General features: G+C 40.8%; 1 protein-coding gene across 1 annotated transcript in view; it reads right to left on the bottom strand.

Annotated features, from left to right (window-relative positions):
• HPSE2 (heparanase 2 (inactive)) overlaps window positions 1-18,082 on the bottom strand; it is a 530,799-nt gene that overhangs the window by 102,354 nt on the left and 410,363 nt on the right. Inside the window, exons 8-9 of the mRNA XM_005885371.2 lie at window positions 11,498-11,604; window positions 6,103-6,217 (exon numbers count right to left, since the gene is read on the bottom strand). Of these exons, the coding sequence (XP_005885433.1) occupies window positions 6,103-6,217; window positions 11,498-11,604 (222 nt within the window). The remainder of the gene's footprint in view (window positions 1-6,102; window positions 6,218-11,497; window positions 11,605-18,082) is intronic.

Genomic DNA, 18,082 nt, shown 5'->3' with positions numbered 1-18,082 from the left:
TATATATATTTTCTAACATGCAAATAGACCAAATGGCAGAACAACCGAACAACCGAACAACCAAACAATCGGTCGCTATGATGTGTGTTGACCACCAGGGGGTGCGTGCAGAACTTGGTGAGCATTGACCGCAGCCGTATGGTGGAGCAGGTGAGTGGGGGCACCAGACAAAGCCTCTGGTAGTTACTGAAAATTCTTTGCTCCCATGCGCAACAGTCCCGCCCGGCACTCACACCTGCTGCTGGCGCCGGCCCTGCTTGTACCCACTGCTGGCACCAGAGCTGCCGCTTGCACCCACTGCCAGTGCCCCGGCGCTCAATCTGATCACTCGGTGCCATCAGCAGGTACGAGCGGTGGCTGCTGGCCCCGATTGCCCCTCAGGGCTTCTCCATCTCCCTCTGCTCCTGAGCGGCAATTGGGGCCAGCAACCACTTCTCACACCCACTGTCGGCGATGGCCCCACTTGCTACCAGTACTGGCCCTGCATACACCCACAGCTGGCACCTGGTGCTGGTCCTGATCACTCAGCACTGTCAGCAAGTGCAAGAGGCGACTGCCGCCCCAATCGCCCCTGAGGGCTTCTCCACCTCCCCCTGCTCCTGAGGGGCAATCGGGGCAGCAGCCGCCACTCACACCTGCTGGCGCCGGTCGCTCCATGCAGTCAGTGGGTGAAAGCGGGGCCAGCGCCATCAGCATGTGGGAGCGGCAGCGGTGGGAGCGGGGCTGCTGGCAGACAGGGGACTGGGGGTCGCAGCGGGAGGGGCTGGGCAGGGGTGCAGAGGATGAGCCAAGACCCCCTCCCCTTGCCCACCACAACCTCACAGCCCACAGTTCTTTTCAAGGTGCATGAATTCATGCACTGGGTCCCTAGTGAATGATAAGTGAATTAGGTTGGGATAATGTTTACTTAACTATTGAAAACACAATCTTTTCAAAATAGTCTATTTTTTAAAAACTATTTTTCAGATTATAAAAGCGGTAATGTTTGTTGTAGTAATTTTACATAAAAAATCCGCAAAGAAAAAAATAAAAACTATCTGTAATTTTTACTACACAAAGAAACCACTTTTAATATTTAGATGTAATCTCTTCCAGTAATTATCTATGTATACATGTATGTCATGTATACATAAAAATCAGAATCTTATCATCATGTCTCATTTTCTCAAGGATTGTAACAGTATCTTTTGGAGGTAGACAGAGGAGACATTTTTATTACAATTTAAATGACAAGAAAACTGGAACCCAAAGATACACATCTAATTAATAGCAGAACTAGGGCTAGAATCATGAATCTTTTCATTATACCAGGATCCTGCTGTTCTCCGTGAGGCTTCTAATTAAGTGGTGTTCTTCACAGAAGAATAAATTGCGCATCAATCCAGCATCAATAGGACATGAGTTTGTAATTGGATGTTCTTCCTCAGGTAAGGCACAGATTTAAGTTGATCCTGTGTCCATATCATGGCTGTGCATTATTTAACATTTCAAAGGGAAACAAGAATGGTGCACCTAGGATCTTAGTCCTATAAAAACCTGACTAGCGAAGCTAGGCAGGCATCATTAAGATTCAATTTCTTTCCAATGTCCAAATGACATCTGGACAGTGTTGGCTTGGCTCAAATCCTGTTGCTATGATAACCACAGACATAGGTTTAATCCTACCATAGACAAGTGAGTTGCAGTACAATCCACAACCACTGACTATATTCCAGAGCAACGTATACAACAAGTATTCAATAAGTGTGTACTGGGGTGAATTGAATGTTTATTATCATTCAGCAGGAACAGTCAACAAAACAGACAGCAAATATAAATATTCCATCACTACGCTCAGTATAGAAAAGGCAACCCAATGTGAACTAGCTTTCTATTTTATTCTAAATAGAAGACTAAATTGTAATCCCTCAAATGCAAACACACACCAGATTGTTAACTCTGCAGATGAGGGAACTATATCTTATTTTTCTGCATACTAGCACCGAACTAGACACATTTGAAGTGTCAATGTTTTTGTAATTGAATTATATTTGCTAGGCTGGCGTGGGAGTTAAAAAGATGTTGACTAGTAATTCACTATTCTTTTCCCTGAGAGCTCTTTAAATCAAGCTCTTAAAAAAAAGCAGCAAGCTAAATTCCAAAACCCTCTCTTAGGAGAATGCCCACAACTGGTGGGGTCTGGACTATGTCCACTGGATGTGCAAATCTCTTCTGCACAAACATCATTTACTCCCAAGGGAGCCCATGACTGGCTGACTGACTGTGGAGACTCACACGTTCCCTCTTTCCCAATGGCATGGGGTCAGGGGAAAGGGTGGGAGCTGAGTGATGAAGCACTGCTAAACTTAATGTTCTGCTCTTCCTTGGAGAAGGGAAATCTCACAACAGGAGGAGAGCTGGTACTTTTCTGGAGGAGGAACCATAAAGAACACAAAGAAGTTGAAAATGATCTTTTTTTGAAGACAAGTTTTTGGTGTGTTTTTAAAGGGCCACTCACATATTACCTCTTGCCTTAGACTGGACTGGTGCTATTGGAATGACCTTGTCAGAGCTGAGCTGAAATTCTACAAACTGGGGTCAAAGTTGACTGAGTCAGTGGAAGGGTAATATGGGATATAGGAGGAGTCATTAGGCTATGATCCTCACTTTTTAAAAATGTATCCTAGAACATAACAAAAACAAAATGCTGTCCTATATAATAAAACCCTAATATGCAAATTGACCAAAGGGTGGAACAACTGGTCGCTATGGTGCGCACTGACCACCAGGAGACAGATGCTCAATGCAGGAGCTGCCCCCTGGTGGTCTGTATGCTCCCACAGGGGGAGCACTGCTCAGCCTGAAGCCGGGCTCATGGCTGGCGAGCACAGCAGCGGTGGTGGGAGCCTCTCCCGCCTCCACTGCAGGAAGGCGGTAAGGAGCGAGGGGGGACTGTGAGAGGGTGCAGGCTGGGCTGAGGGACACCCCCCACCACCACCAGTGCATGAAATTTCATGCACCAGGCCACTAGTTTTCTAGAAAAAACTTTTCCTGAAATATACTGAACTAGATTTGAAGGAAGTGGAATAGACAATACTGATTTTTCTAGGAGGCAATCAAAACAACTCAGTAATCTCCTAAGCTTTTTACAAATTCTCTTGAAGATTTAGTTGCAATATAAAATGCACACATTTTTATTGGCAGTGTTTGGTTATCAACTGCACAACTCTCTGAAGTGCCTCCTATACAATTCCCACGTCTGTCTCTGTTACACATTCCGGGGCTGCTGGCAGGACCTGTCATGTTGGTGCCATGGTCTAGCCTAGTAAACTTTCTCCAGGGGATTTAGGACACACTCTCCCAGCTGCCAAGTTCTCTACTTATAAGGTGCAGAATTTATTAGTGTAAAGAAAGACAAAAAGAAAGACTGTTACCTTTTTAAGTGCATTTTACATATGGTTTCTTTATTAGAGCTTGGTGTTTCCAGAAATACAGCTGCCCAGCTCATTTGTGCTAAATCAGTGGGATTTGTTTCAGCTTCCTATGAGCTTCTGTGAGCTCTGCTATCACCACATATCAACCGAGGTCTTCTGTGCCATGCTTTCTAAGGAAGCCACCTGCAGCGACTCTCATTTTGGGAAAAAAGCCATGAAGACTTGCATCTTTAAACTACACAGAGCCATGCTTTGGAATTCAGGATTGTCCAGTTCTAGAAATCAAGCCTGTCTAGTTACCCAAATACCATCTTTTTCTAGTCTAGGTTTTCTTCTCTTCAATTCCTGAAAATGCCTATTTCCAACTTTGGACCCAATTCTGAGGCAAACATTGGCCTCAGACCATAACATAGATACAACAAAGAGCACTGCAAGAAATGGTGCAGCATGGTGCAAAGAAAACAGGATTCGGAGCTGAGAGACTCTTAGATTCCAGTTCTTACTACTTGTCTGACCTTGGATTAGTCACTTAATAATCTTAGTTTTTCTTCAGCAAAATAAGTAAAAATAGTCATACTATCAGACTCTGCAGAGTAATTATGCCAAAGTGTAATTATTTTGTTTGCATGTTTATTTATTTTTCATTTCTCAGTATGCCTCATTAGATTATAAGCATGCCTTATCTCTGTGGTTCATCACAATGGCCCATTGCACATGATCAAGAAGAGTGAATAAGATTTGAATGAAGGAAGGAATAAAGCAAGAAGGAAAGAAAGAAAAAAGGAAGGACAGAGGGAAGGGAAGACAGAGTGCTCAGAGCATTATTGATGTATGTATATGAAAGTGGTATATAAATTAAATTTTGTCCACAATATTAAAGAAATTATAACGCACATTTGATGCATTAATTATACGAAAGTGATTTTTAAAAATGTTACTTCCCTCCATAAAACCAACCTATGGGCTTTTCATACTACTTACAGGAAAATTCAAACTCCTATTAGCTTAAAAATCCCCATGTGATCTGACTCCAGTGGGGCTTCATGTCCAGTTCCCCCTTCTCTGCCAGGCCCCGTCACTCAGCTATTCTTGTGTTTCCTCAAACATGTCTGCTGTGAGGACTTCATGCTAGCTCTCCACCTTCCTGAAAGCTCTTCTGAAAAATCCATATGACTCCTTTTCACTGGGCTCTTAGCTTCAACGTCACCTTCTCGGAGAAGCCTTCCTTCTACACACTTTCAAGGAGCCTCCACTGACTCCTTGTTATAGCACTCTATTATTTATATATTCACTTACCTATTATTAGTCTCTTCCTCACTATCTGATGATCAAAATTTTCATATGACATTATATTGGTTTAATGTACTTTTCTAATTATTTTTTGTTTATCTCTATAAGTTTATGAGCTCAAAGCAAGTACAAAACCCTATGGTTCAAACTAAAATTTCCCTCTCCATCCCTCTGTACCCAGCCCTGCCCCCGCCCCCCCACACACACACACTTTGAGAGAGGCATCGTGGCTCTCTGAATAAAAGCAACTGTGCCAGTGTTGTGATTGAATTGGAGTGATATGCAATAAGTGATGCAATAAATGTTCAGAACTCTGACTAGAGGGATTGTTTTGAGACATGGAAATGGTGCTGTTGGAGGCCAAGCTGGTCTCTGTTCCAGGCTTGGAGGCCTCCTGGCTCAGGCCTGGACTTAGGCAGAGGGAAGCAAATGGCAGGAACACTCACTGTTTCCACTGGGTTTGTTTACTGTGGACGCTGGGGGAGCAGAAATTCTGTAGACAGAGCACTGGACCAGGGCACAGGGACAGGCCCTAGGGCTGGCTCTACCTGCCCTCTCCTTACCTCCCCAACCCAGGTTATCAGTCCCTCTGTTATATGAGGTGGAACTAGATCATCTAGAAGGGGGATCCTAGCTCTGACATTATATGGGTTAATGAGATGAGTCTGACCTTGCATCATGACCAAGACATCTGTGAAAAGGATGGCCCAGGTAATATTTCTGGTAAGCACAGCTTTTCTGGACTAAATGGTATTTCTTGGACTGGTCAGTCACTGGACAAACCCAGATCTCTGCTTTTGCCATTCTTCTTTAGCTTTCTTTCCATTTCCTTTGCTTTGCTCAAGAAGTTGGTGCTCTGGGAAAATCCCCTCAATGTCACATAGGGATCAACATCTAACTGTAAGTGCACTTCATTCAGCCACTCTCCAAGGGATGGGCTCCTACTGTATCTGATTTTGGCCAGCATGCTCCCATCTGCTTTCAACATGTTGTATCTGACATTAACTAATGTCTCCTATTAGCATTAAAGAAAACAATCTGGAAAAATTCACTCTCAAGCAGAGTTCAAACAGGCCACAAGTAGATGTGGAATCTCAACTGCACAAGATTTCTTAAAATTATAGTAGTAAATACGTTATATAAAAATGTGTGTGTGTGTGTGTGTGTGTGTGTGTGTGTGTGTGTGTGTGTGCACGCGTACGCATGCATACATGCACATGTAGAGGTGTGGGTGGTGGGGGGTAAAGCCAAAAGTCTGTGAAATGGGTCAAGAATGCTTCTGTCCAATTCATGAGATTAACTGGTAACAGAAGAAAAATTCTCCCAGAGTTGAACAAGGCATGATCCAAAGAACTGAATGACATGGAGAAGGAGCTGGGAATCTTTATCTCACACTTACTGGTAATGGGTTAAAATTCTGGTCCACGAGGTGATTGTATCCATGGTCAAAAAATGAGTGCCGTATCACAACATCAATGCCCTGATTGGCCAGCATTCCTAAAGTGTTCAACCATCTAAAAAGCAGGGGGGAAAAGCTACATCAATACATTTTTAAATAGCATATAACAAACTCTACAGAGTCTGGCTAACACACACACACATATACACTAACCACCCTCACCACCAAATTTACCTCATACTTTAAAGGAGAAGATTATTTTAAGCATTGAATACCCAGCTGGAAGAGATTTTAGAGATTATCAAATCTTACCTCTCACTTTATAAGAAAAGAAACAGAGATACAGGAGAGTAAAATGAATTGCCCTTGGTCATAAATAGCTTGTTGCTAATGACTTATCTTCTATTCCTGTAATATTCAATATTTAAATGAACACCATAGGCACTTGTAAACATGATTATCACCCCCTGGCCACAGGATACACAATCACAGGAGCACACACACTATACTTTTCATCACTTGAACTCTCCTGCTTACACCTTATGACTGAGCATGTGGCTTTCATGTGTCTCTAATTCAAATACTCCTATGATCTGTGCAAGAGTGGGACAGTCATTTGTATCCCTCATATATTACCATCAGCAGTTGATGCAATAATAATTGTCTTCACACTATAACTATACAGGGATTGAAGTGTGCTACCATCACATGCACATCACAGTGAAGAACCTGCATTGCTCAAACACTTATTGCATACCCCACTATGCCAAACACCCACTTTCCAGGGCATGTTTTCTTTCAAAAACATTGTTCTCTGGGTTCTTCCAACACCCATGCTAACTCTGCCTTCATTATTGACAAATTCAGTTCATTCTTTTTTTTCTCTTTCTACTTCTGAAACGTAGGGAAACTTATAATTGTAATAATATAAGTGTAAGAAATATGACTGAGAGCTTCAGTCTTCTCAGCATAATATTGAGGCATTTCATATATTTTCTCAGCATATGTGTCTAGCTTCATCTGTCACCTCTTCTTTCCTTTTCTCTCGCCCTAACCCCCATTTCCCAGGCTCTAAGCTACATAAAACTACTCTTGGATGCCCAAATACACCATGTTTTCACATGCTTACCTGAGTCTTTATACATGTTTTAACTTCCACTCAGTATTCCCTTCCTCTCTTCCTCTAACCCATCTCATCTGGCAAATTTCTTTCCACCTGTTAATCTCCTAGTCAAGTGTCGCCTCCTTCTAACTTCTGCCACCACAAAGTAGTACCTTCCTCCTCTGTACTCCCAGAACTCTTATTCATACCCTTTTCCAGCCCATTAAATAACAATCACTTGCTTACTTCTCTCCTGTCTCCCAGTTGGTTATAAATTCATCAAGAACAGACATATGTTTTAGCTTTGTACCCAAAACACCCATCACTGTTCCTAGTACAGTGTAGGTGCTCAATACTCTTCATTGTGTTGAAAATGATCTGGATCAAATTAGATTCTAGGAACTTTAAAAATCACCATTCAGCATACTAGAGACATATTATGCATAGTTGTGATTTCCCAAATCTGAAACCATATGGAGCTCCAAACCAGTGACTTATAGAATGAAAGTTTTCCCTTACTGAAATGAAGAGCATTGGTAATTTTTATATTATGAATGAATATCATTGATATTTTCAAATATTTTTCACATTGACAATTATGTTATTCTCATAAAAACTAACAAATATTTACTGATAATTAGAGTTACAAATACAAAACAAAACAAAAACAAAAGTTTTAAATATAAAAGAAAATTTAACAATAATATAATAAAACCTTTTTCGTTTGTTTGTTTTAATTGGGACATTGCAACTCAGGGAATTAAAAATTCTTTTGGAATATCACGCCTAAGCTACTTGCCTTTATTATTTTTATTAATTTGGCAACCCTATGAAATCAGGATAACAGCTTTGGCTTTTCCTTTGAGACACAGTACTAAATATCTCATAGTAGAACTATAACACGAATTCTGGGTGGACGCCTCCTAACTCAGTGTTCTTTCAATGTGAAAATAGGGCAAATACAACAGGGCCTACATCTAACAAGTATTTATCTATAAAAACACATGTGTGTTATTCTCCTTTCTAGCCCTGTCCTTGTTGAGTGAATGAAGAAACAGAGTGATGAGTAAATATGTCATCATGTATATGTGAGACCCTATATCTACCAGCATCTGGATGTCAACACAAGACCATATTTTGGTATTTTTATATGTGAAAAGTTCCCACTTGTTCATTCATTATTCATTCAAGGACATTAATTAATCAATTGTAAATGCCAGGCCTTATTTTCAACATAGAGGATAGATTTAAAAAATGCTATGACTATGTAAGTCATTTGTAAAGCACTGGGTATGTAAATACCTGTACATACACATTTACAGGGATGGTATCAAATTCCTACTTGTGACCTCTACAGAGCCTAGCACAGTCACCTGCAAAGATTTCATATATATATATATAATAAATGTTAACTAGTAAATCTGAGTTTTTGCTAGTATATGGGGAGGTTTTGAAGGAACTCTAACACAAAAGGGAAGAATATGCATCCTCTTCTCCAAACCCACATCCAATATGCACATCCCCACAGGAGTCAAAATTGACTATAGCCAGAACTCCTGCTTCCCCCTGGCTTTTCAGAGTGCATGGTTAGTACTGAAGTTATCTTCATCTTCTTCCAGTAATAATAAGCCCTGAGAGGAAGAGATACATGATGTTCTAAGTCTCCCTTTTATGCTCAAATAGAGAAAGGGGTAAGCTGACTGAAATATTTCACCAAGGATGCTACTGCAGCCAGTATTTTTCATTCCACATAAGTGTATTGCATATCTAATATGTGCCAGACACTACTAAAAGCTGGAGACACAGTAGTATGCTAAGGGTACATTGTAGTGCATCAAAGAATCTCAAAGCCCTGATGGGAAAAAGTACCCTTGAATTCTTGGCAGTGAAGAATTCTGATTCATGATTGCATGGGTATGTGTACCAGTAAGTTCACAGTTACACCATATATTGGGGAGGGGGGGGGGAGGATAAAAAATGCCTTTTTTCCTATTTCTTGCTAACTTTCTGGAACTTCCTATAATGCTTTACTTTTTTTTCTAGGAAGCAATTTATGGCCCTTAAAGAGAATTGAACTCAAAGGGCACAATGCTGGATAGCTGCCAGTGGAGCTGTGAGCAAATGTGTGATAAAGAGGTAAGAAGGAAGACCAGGAGCAGAATGAGCTAGTTTTCATATGGTCTGTGCCAACTAAGCAATGGGTGTCTGAACTACGACTAGAATCTAAACAACCATGTTTATCTGTGCTCTGCAAAATGACTGCAGAGATATTTGGCTGATGCTCATTAAAGATAGGTCTCTCTCCAGCTCCCTCCATGAAGGTCTGTGGTACTTCGCATTTCACATCATCCCCTAAAGAGAAGAATGCTCATGAAAACACTCAGTGCACTGAGGCTGTTTGCTAGGCTCTGCAGCAGAGTTCTTTTGCAACAGCTGAGCAAAAGCTAGTCCACTGCTGATGCCAAGAGGTCCCCTATAGTACTGACTGCTAGTCTGGCTTCTTACCCTGGCCCCCGGGCTCAGAGTGAAACCTGGTGGGGAGTATATTTTTGAAAGAAGACTCTCAGCAACACTATCAAATGCTGATTCACTCCATGTCATTCATCTGAGCCATGCTCATTGAACAACTGTTCTGTGCCACTCAGTGTTAAGTGCTGAGGACACATAGATGGAAGACCCAGGGTATCACAGTATATTACATTGACTCATTATTTTCATCTGCACTTGCAGGATTCCATCTGTAAAGGCAAATCTACCTGACTGACTTGATTTTTCCTTCACAAATGTGTCAAATAAGCTTCATAGGAAGACCTTGCTTAGCCAAAAGCCAGGACCGTAAGACTAGACAGGACAGGTTAGCCCGTGGTCCTGAGGGATTTGTCCCTGCTATGTAACACTGGCAGGCCAGTCAGAGGTCCTTATTCTTCTGGCTTAAATTGTTCTCCAGAAAACTTCAATAACCTTCAAGTTCATTTTCCCATCCCTTGCCTCTCCAAACTCTTTAGTGTACTATTGCCAAAGCCAATGTTTTAAAACATAGGTCAGAAGGTGTCTCTCTCCTCCAAAACCTTCACTGGCTTGCCACTGAATACGGAACAGGCTTCATTTCATCTGCCTGATCTTCAAGGCCTTTCATGATTTGATGGTAAACTCCCTCCTTAGTCTCAGCCTTCCTACATTCCCTCAGATGCCAAGGCCTTTGTCACACACATTTCCCCTCCCTTGTTCCTTCAGCTGAGAATGCTCCCCGTCCCGTCACCACCATTCTCCACCAACAGAAATTAGAGTAATCTCTCTCTGTCCCATTCAAATGCTACTTTTCCCATGAAGCCCTTCCTGATCCTCCCAGTCAGAGAAATCCTTGATACCTTTGTATGTCTATTACTTTTCTTTTATAGACAGGCTCAGTGAAAGGTGGTCTGATGTAGTGGCAAAGAGGCTGGACTCTGGAGCACGCTGCCTGGGTGTGAGTCCAATCTCTGCTACTAACTAATAATAGTATTTATCTCACTGGGTTGTTATAAAGTAACTAGAGGCCTGGTGCATGAAATTCATGCAGGTAGGGTCCCTGGGCCTGGCTGGTGATCAAGGCCAATCTGCAGGGCGACCTGCGGAGCAATCAGGGGGCCGCCCGCTGGCACCCACCTTGGCTGGCCTGGGGCCTGCGGGCTGGTGGCAGCTCCTGCGTTGAGCATCTGCCCCCGGTGGTCAGTGCATGTCATAGCGACCGGTCATTCTGCCATTCGGTCAATTTGCATATTAGGCTTTTATTATAAAGTAATAGTTCCTACTTCACTGGCTGTTAAATTATTAGCCATATATAAAGCATTTTAGACAGTGCTTGGCACACACTAAGCACAACAGAGTTAAAATTATTATTATTATGGCACTTATCTTTATGACTTTACTTATCTTGTCTCCCTTCCTCCAATGTTAAGATCCTGGAGGGCAAAAACCCTGTGTTACTATTACCCATCTCCCAGGACTATGGTGAAAATTAGATGAGAAAATGTCAGCACTATGTTTTGCACTGGAGACATTAAATAAATTTTTTATTACTTTTATGACTACTGTTGCTACTATCTTGTTCTGATGCCTGTGCCTGGAATTTTCATATCTAGAGAAGTCTCTAATCTTGCTTTATTGAATGGCTAAACATATTCACAAATAAATGGCTGAAGAATTTTCAACATGAACTCTCCCTCTCAAGGGCAGAATACTGAGCAACTATGGAAGTCTCACTATCCTTCTTTCCTCAAAGTCCCTGGAAGTGAAATTGAAAGTGTTACTCACAAGAATCCTGCAGCATAGGAATCTGATAGGTTGTTTGTGCCTCCAGCTGAGGTGGTTACCACACCTTCAAGCCAAATCTTCTTTCCTGGGGTGTATGTATTAACCACCTGTTCACACAACAAAGCAGAAAGAAAGTGATATTATTAAAAGCTGTTCTCCAATGAGAAGAAACACACATCCCTTAAGGAAATTCCTGCAATCCCTTACTCCCAGGTGGTAATGATCTATGCTTTTTTTATTTTAATGCACCCCATACAGTGACCTGGCACATGCATGCATGTACACGTGCGCGCGCACGCGCACACACACACACACACACACACACACACACACGGATTAATATTGACACATGTCCACCAAAAGAAATGATCACTTTTCCCTAAATTACTCCAATGTGACAAGAGAACAAGTGTGTATTCCAGGACATAAATTGACTGCAACACCCTTCACTGGAAGATATAAATCTATGGTATTTCCTTATTAACAAGCACTGAGAAGCAAGTTTTCTTTTTGTTTTTAAATACATTTTTATTGATTTAAGAGAGGAAGGGAGAGAGAGATAGAAACATCAATGAGAGAGAATCACTGATTGGCTGCCTGCTGCACACCCCCTTCTTGGGATCGAGCCAGCAACCTGAGCATGTGCCCTTGATCAGAATCAAACCTGGGACCCTTCAGTTCGCAGGTCAACGCTCTATCCACTGAGCAAAGCCAGCTAGGGGGAAAAGCAAATTTTCTTAATACTCTGTTACAGCAAATCCATGGATGAGTGCACTGTCCATGCATCAAAAGTCATCAATCATGAGAGTCCACAGAGATCAATGTCTGGGAGAAGTATTTTACAATTACCAGGGCATGTGTACATATTACAACCACATTTTGAGGTAACTGCAGTAAGCATAAAAAGAAAAATCACTGACCCACAGGTGAAAGATCCTACATAGGGAGCAGTCTGCTAAGCAAAGGCAAAACCTTTTGTCAAAAGGTGGCCCTCTGACGTTTTGAAATGGCCTAGTGTCTGATCCACAAGTTGGAGATTGGCCAAACTATCCCAATCAGAGCTCAGATCTTTTGGGAAGCAATCTGGCAGTACTTAGGGATAATGCTGTACACTGCTTAGCCTCTGAAAGCAGAGCTGACACAAAGGCTTGTCTATAGGTGGTTCATTTGGGAAGTAATATCAGCAGGAATGAGGAACTGGGGGACTGAAATAGGGAGGAAGGGGAGACCAGAACAAGGAAGCATTTTCAAATTGGCAACCAGTGCTGGCAACTTGTACTCAATCCCACAGGGATCTTGGTAAGAGCTGTGTCTCAGAACTGTCCTTTGGCTCTTATCCTCCAAAGGTCAAGAGTAGCCTTGTGACTATTTATCCCCACCCGCCATTACCCCATTTCATTGAGGGGTGAGGCTCTACTGCACCATACCAGCACTACACTGGTTGCAGCCTGTGCACCTGCCTATCTCTGATCTCTGCAGAGATAACCAGAGCAGGAGGTGGGACTGAGAAGATGCTGGTTATGCACAAGAGGCACTGGATAAATATGATAGTGCATTTAGTAAGGTCCTATGGCCCACCAATTACTCTCCTGTACATTTAGACCAACTCTATTTTCCCTTAGGTCTCTAAGGAGACAAGTATGAGAATGTTCACTATGTTTGTGGCAGATGTCTGTTGCTAGAGGAATAGAAAAGTAAAATGTGGTGGATATATATCATAAAATATTATGCACAAGTTAGAGCAATAAATTCAATGTAAATCCAGCAATATGAACAGGTTTTAAAGGGTTAGTGGTAAGTTAAAAAATAGCAACAATATAATATTTATGGACCAATATTATTTATATAATTACCATTCACACCCAATAACACTAAACAGTATATAAAGATACATGTCTCTTAAAGACATATATCAAACACATAAGGAAGTCATGCATTTGAGGGAGGTGCATGTGAGTGAGGATTAGAAATGAAGGTGAAAATTAAAGCAGGTCTTTGCATGAATTGATGATAATAGTTTGCTATAGTTCAGGAATAAGATTTTAATTAATTCTTTGCATAGTGTGTGAGAGAGAGAGAGAGAGAGAGAGAGAGAGAGAGGGAGAGAGTTACATGTATGTCAGAACTTTCCTCTTTTCAAACTCATGGGCAGACATCAGCAAAGAGATTTCTTTTTTAAAAATCTCTTCCTTGGTACAGTTCTCTGCCTTTCCATCCCCCCTCCTGCCACCTACTAGATAATTTATATTATTTGAGACCTATTTTCAAATCAGAGATGACAAAGTGCTTGACCCTTTAAGGAATAAAATTGTAAAAATACTTCAAAAATTTCAGATGAAAGTAAGATAGCAATCAAAAATGGAAGAAAAACCCTGGGAATTAATAGTGGAGATCAAATTAGAATGCTGTTAAAGATTAAATAAGAATCCCCCTTGCACCAAAAAAAAGAAGAAGAGTTATTGAGGATGTCACAGACAGTTCTCCTCCCCTTCTCAAATGACTCGAAGTGCCGAACCCATGTAGCCAGGGCAACACTTTATAACTAAGAAAGCAAGGAAAACACCTTAAATGATCAAAAGATAGAGCCATATAGTGACACTAAAGGATTACAATGATTCCCTTTAAAAATACCTGTGCTAGAAAAATACCTGTGCTCTTGATAAACTTTGTACTTCTTTTGTGACTAACTAAAACTGAGTCAAATAATGGTGTTTTTCTTTTTGTCTTTGACTTCTAGGATATTCAGGATTTAATTTTGCTCAAAGACAGATATTGAAATGAGACAATTAGAGAAAAGGGGTTTGGTTAAACAAAACAAAACAAAAAGGTAAATACTACAGTATGATGAATCTTGAAACCATTAAACTAAAAGAATCCAGACACAAAAGGCCACATATTATATGATCCATTTATATGAAATACCCAGAATAGACAAGTCCATAGAGACATAAAGCAAATTAGTGGTTTTTTAGGGTTGGAGAAGGAGAGGGAGGAGAGGAGAGGATGTGGGGAGTGACTACAAATAGGTATGGTTTTTTTGGGGGGATGATGAACATGTTCTAAAATTAAACAGTGGTGATGGTTTTACAATTCTGTGAATATATTAAAAGTCACTAATTGCACACTTTAAAAGGGTGACTCTCATGGTATGTGAATTATATCCCAATAAAATGGTATATGTGCCTTTTTTTATATTTAAATTACCTAATAATTATAAAGCATTTGGAAAAGTGCCTGGTATATGGTAAGCTCTTAAAGCATAAATCAAAATTACCTAGATCACTCTTCTTGTCCAAAGTACATATGATTATGTTTGGATTAATCTAACATTAAAGCTGATTACTTTTCTTTTGGACACAATGCTTTTCATGGTAGATAATGGGCCAGATGTATGCTAAGTAGCAAAGAGAGGTCCATTTAAAATTTAAAATGCACAGGGATCATTTACATTAACATAATTCCCATTCAGAGTAGTTCATTTATCCACTCTCAACACAGAAGCAATTCTTGTCTTTTTCTAGAGAAGCCACATGAACAAAAAATACACAGTGAGGTAGAACTTTGATACAAAATCTAAACAAGTTATATGAAATGTTCTGTGGAAAAGAGATTCCTTGAAAGTATTCATATTAAAGGTTCTGGGAGTAGTTGGTACAGATCAACAAGGATTTTCTGAGCATTTACCATTTGGAACATGGTGAGAAGCTTGATGAACTGTATGACTATCATGAGCAGAGAAGACCATTGTGGTGAGGTGGTAGGGAGGTACTGAGGCTGGGTGCTGGTTGGGATTAGGGAGGAAATCGGTAAGGGCAGACTAGGAACGAAAAAAATCAGGAAAACCAGATGGAACCACCTGCAAAATTCCCTTAGAAAGTGAAACTCTAAGAAACGGAGGGCTCTAGTTCAACACTGCGGTTTTCTGCGTAAATATGATTCTCCCTGTGCTGGAAGAGAGAAAATTGCAGGACTGGAATAAACAAAGGTATGTTCCTGGTGAGAAATGATGTGCCAATGAAGGTTATTTTAAGAAACACACTGACTGGGGAGGGGGAAGTACAAATGCTGAGATTGCTGATGTGAAGGTGGAGGAGCGAAGTGGTTCGCTCCCTTTCAGAAGCTCTTCGTTCTAAATAGGTTCAGCCATTGGGCCCATGTAGACAGGGAGTTTTGAGGCACCCACAGAACAGCTCACAAGTGACTAGTTGCTGATCAGAATCCTTGGGCTTGATTGGGGGCAGGGTGAAGGGAAACCCAGTTCTCTGCCCTCATATTTCGGGCTTGAAGGCCTCAGGACTATTCGTGTGGCTATGCTGAAGGAAGTGAGGTGAGAAAGAAAGAAGAGTTTAGGAAAACAGCACCGATTTTTAAAAAGTTTTGTTTTCTCAACCACTTTGAAATTTTTTTTTAAAGGAAAAACAGTAAAAATAAAAAAATAACCATTTACGTGGCATAGTTTCAAACCTGGACTTCCTTTTCCTGTTTCTCAAAAACTGTGACCTAAGTCTTTTTTAAAAAATGACTCCTGAGAGCCTGGTCTCAGCCACTGACTGTGCAAGAGATGGTAGCCTTGTAGCAGCAGACATGTTGTTTATGGTTATCCAAACCCAACACCTTCCTTAATGAGAAAGGAAGCAATAAAACAGGAGCAGTGGACAGGCCAGCTGGCTAATCAGCCCTGGCAGGAGGCCCACCCTCCAAAAGAAGCTGGAGTCCATTAATTCCAGACTCTCATCTACTCAGAAATCAACCTTCCCCAGGACATCAGGAAGAGCAGTAGCCCTTTAAGAAACCAGAACTTATCTCCTGTATCATCGGTTCAAAGCTTCAGGAAGCTTCTTAAACCTTACCTATGCGCAGAGCTCCTCTTGGGGGTGCCTCTGCCTCTTTGTTCCATATTATATTTACAAGAGGTTCTGGTTAGAGTTCAGTAATGTTCCGATGTTTCTTTATATTCTTCTTGTGTATTTTTTACTGTAAGCTACCTCCTATTAGAAGAGGAAGGGATCATTCCATTTTGTCCTCTCCTTCCTCACTGCCCTGTTCTGAGTGCTAGATCTTACCATTTCTTCCTCAGTCCTCCTGACAAGTCCACCTCCATCCACACTGCTGTGTGTGATCACAGAGGTCTGTGTAATTAGTTAGGAGATGTACTAAGAGTAACTTTTTTGTAATGAATTTGAGAGCAGTGATCTGGGGAATGATTTACCAAAAAAAAAAAAAAAGGATTCTAAGTTGTCACAGTAACATTCTTTTCATTTACCAGAATTATGAAATGATTCCTTAACTGGGAGAAAAACTACAGAGCCATTAACTGCACACAACCCATGGTCTATTGTATGTATTTGTCCATGGGAGTATGTTAGACATCGTGAAATAACAGTGAGAACCACTGAGCCATTGGAATCTGAAGCCAACTGCTTTAATTAACTTGGTATCTAAGATACTTCATAAACTCCTTAGTGACCTCTTCTGCCCTCCCTCACCACACCACCTCTGGTTTACTACACAAAATGGACTCACCATTTCCAACTACACAATCTTATTTTAGGTGTTCACTGATCACCTTCTCCCCATATCCATTCCTCACCCAGATTATCTGATTTTTTTTTCGTGGGTTAATTCATGTTATCTCCTGTGTGAAACTTTATTCAAACCTTCAGAAAGTTACTTTTCTCCTTTGGGCCCCGAAGTTCTTTGAACCTGTCTCTGACCTTGACCTAATTATACCGAGTTATAATTTTCTGTTTGCCTATTTGTTTTCCTTCCTATACTACAAACATTTTTTCCTTTTTTGCATACCCTATAGAGCATTTATTAAATACTTGTGAAATAAATGAGATAATGAAATCACTTGAGATAGTATTTTGCTGATGAAAAGGCCAAATTTCAGAGAAGAAAATTAATAGCCTCAAAACCATAACAGCAAATATCAAATACTTATAGTTGCAGTTTAGGACTCTGTCCACTTTCTAGTTGAATTTTCCTGTTTGAGGAGACCTAGAGGCTTCTACTGACTAAACTGCTTCCATATTTAATATGTCCTTAAGTTAGACAAGCCGAGCTATTCTGAGCTCAGCCATTCTCAACACATTCTCTTGATTTATTTCTTCTGTCTAATGCACTTTCTGTCAGTTTCATTAATTTTTTTCTGTATAATTTCTTTTTATCATCTCCCTGTTCCGGAGTGCTACATTTTGCCCATTTTCTTTTGGTATTAGATCAATTTTTAATTTGTGGCTTCTGCGTCATTTTTAGGATTTAAAATTGCATTCTCTGCTCTTATTATCTCAAACCACAGAAAAGCAATTGAATGTAATTGCAAAAAAAACCATAAAATTAAAATAAGACATACACAGAAAATATAAAGTCACCAGGGAGGCAAGGAAATTATGAGCATATGCAAAACAATAAAGAAGAAAGTTCACAGAATCCCAAAGCCATGACTTGTTTAAGGGTAAATTCTGGTGGAGGAAGAGACTAGGCACAGCTACTTGCATATAAAGCAATCTTCCTTCCTTCCCTCCCTCCTTCCCCCTTCCCTTCCCTTCCCTTCCCTTCCCTTCCCTTCCCTTCCCTTGCTTC

This window comes from Myotis brandtii, unplaced genomic scaffold (assembly GCF_000412655.1).
Source record: "Myotis brandtii unplaced genomic scaffold, ASM41265v1 scaffold902, whole genome shotgun sequence".
In the NCBI taxonomy this organism is placed as follows: domain Eukaryota; kingdom Metazoa; phylum Chordata; class Mammalia; order Chiroptera; family Vespertilionidae; genus Myotis; species Myotis brandtii.
The sequence above is the reverse complement of the archived record's forward strand: the minus strand, read 5'-3'. Positions and strand labels throughout refer to the sequence as shown.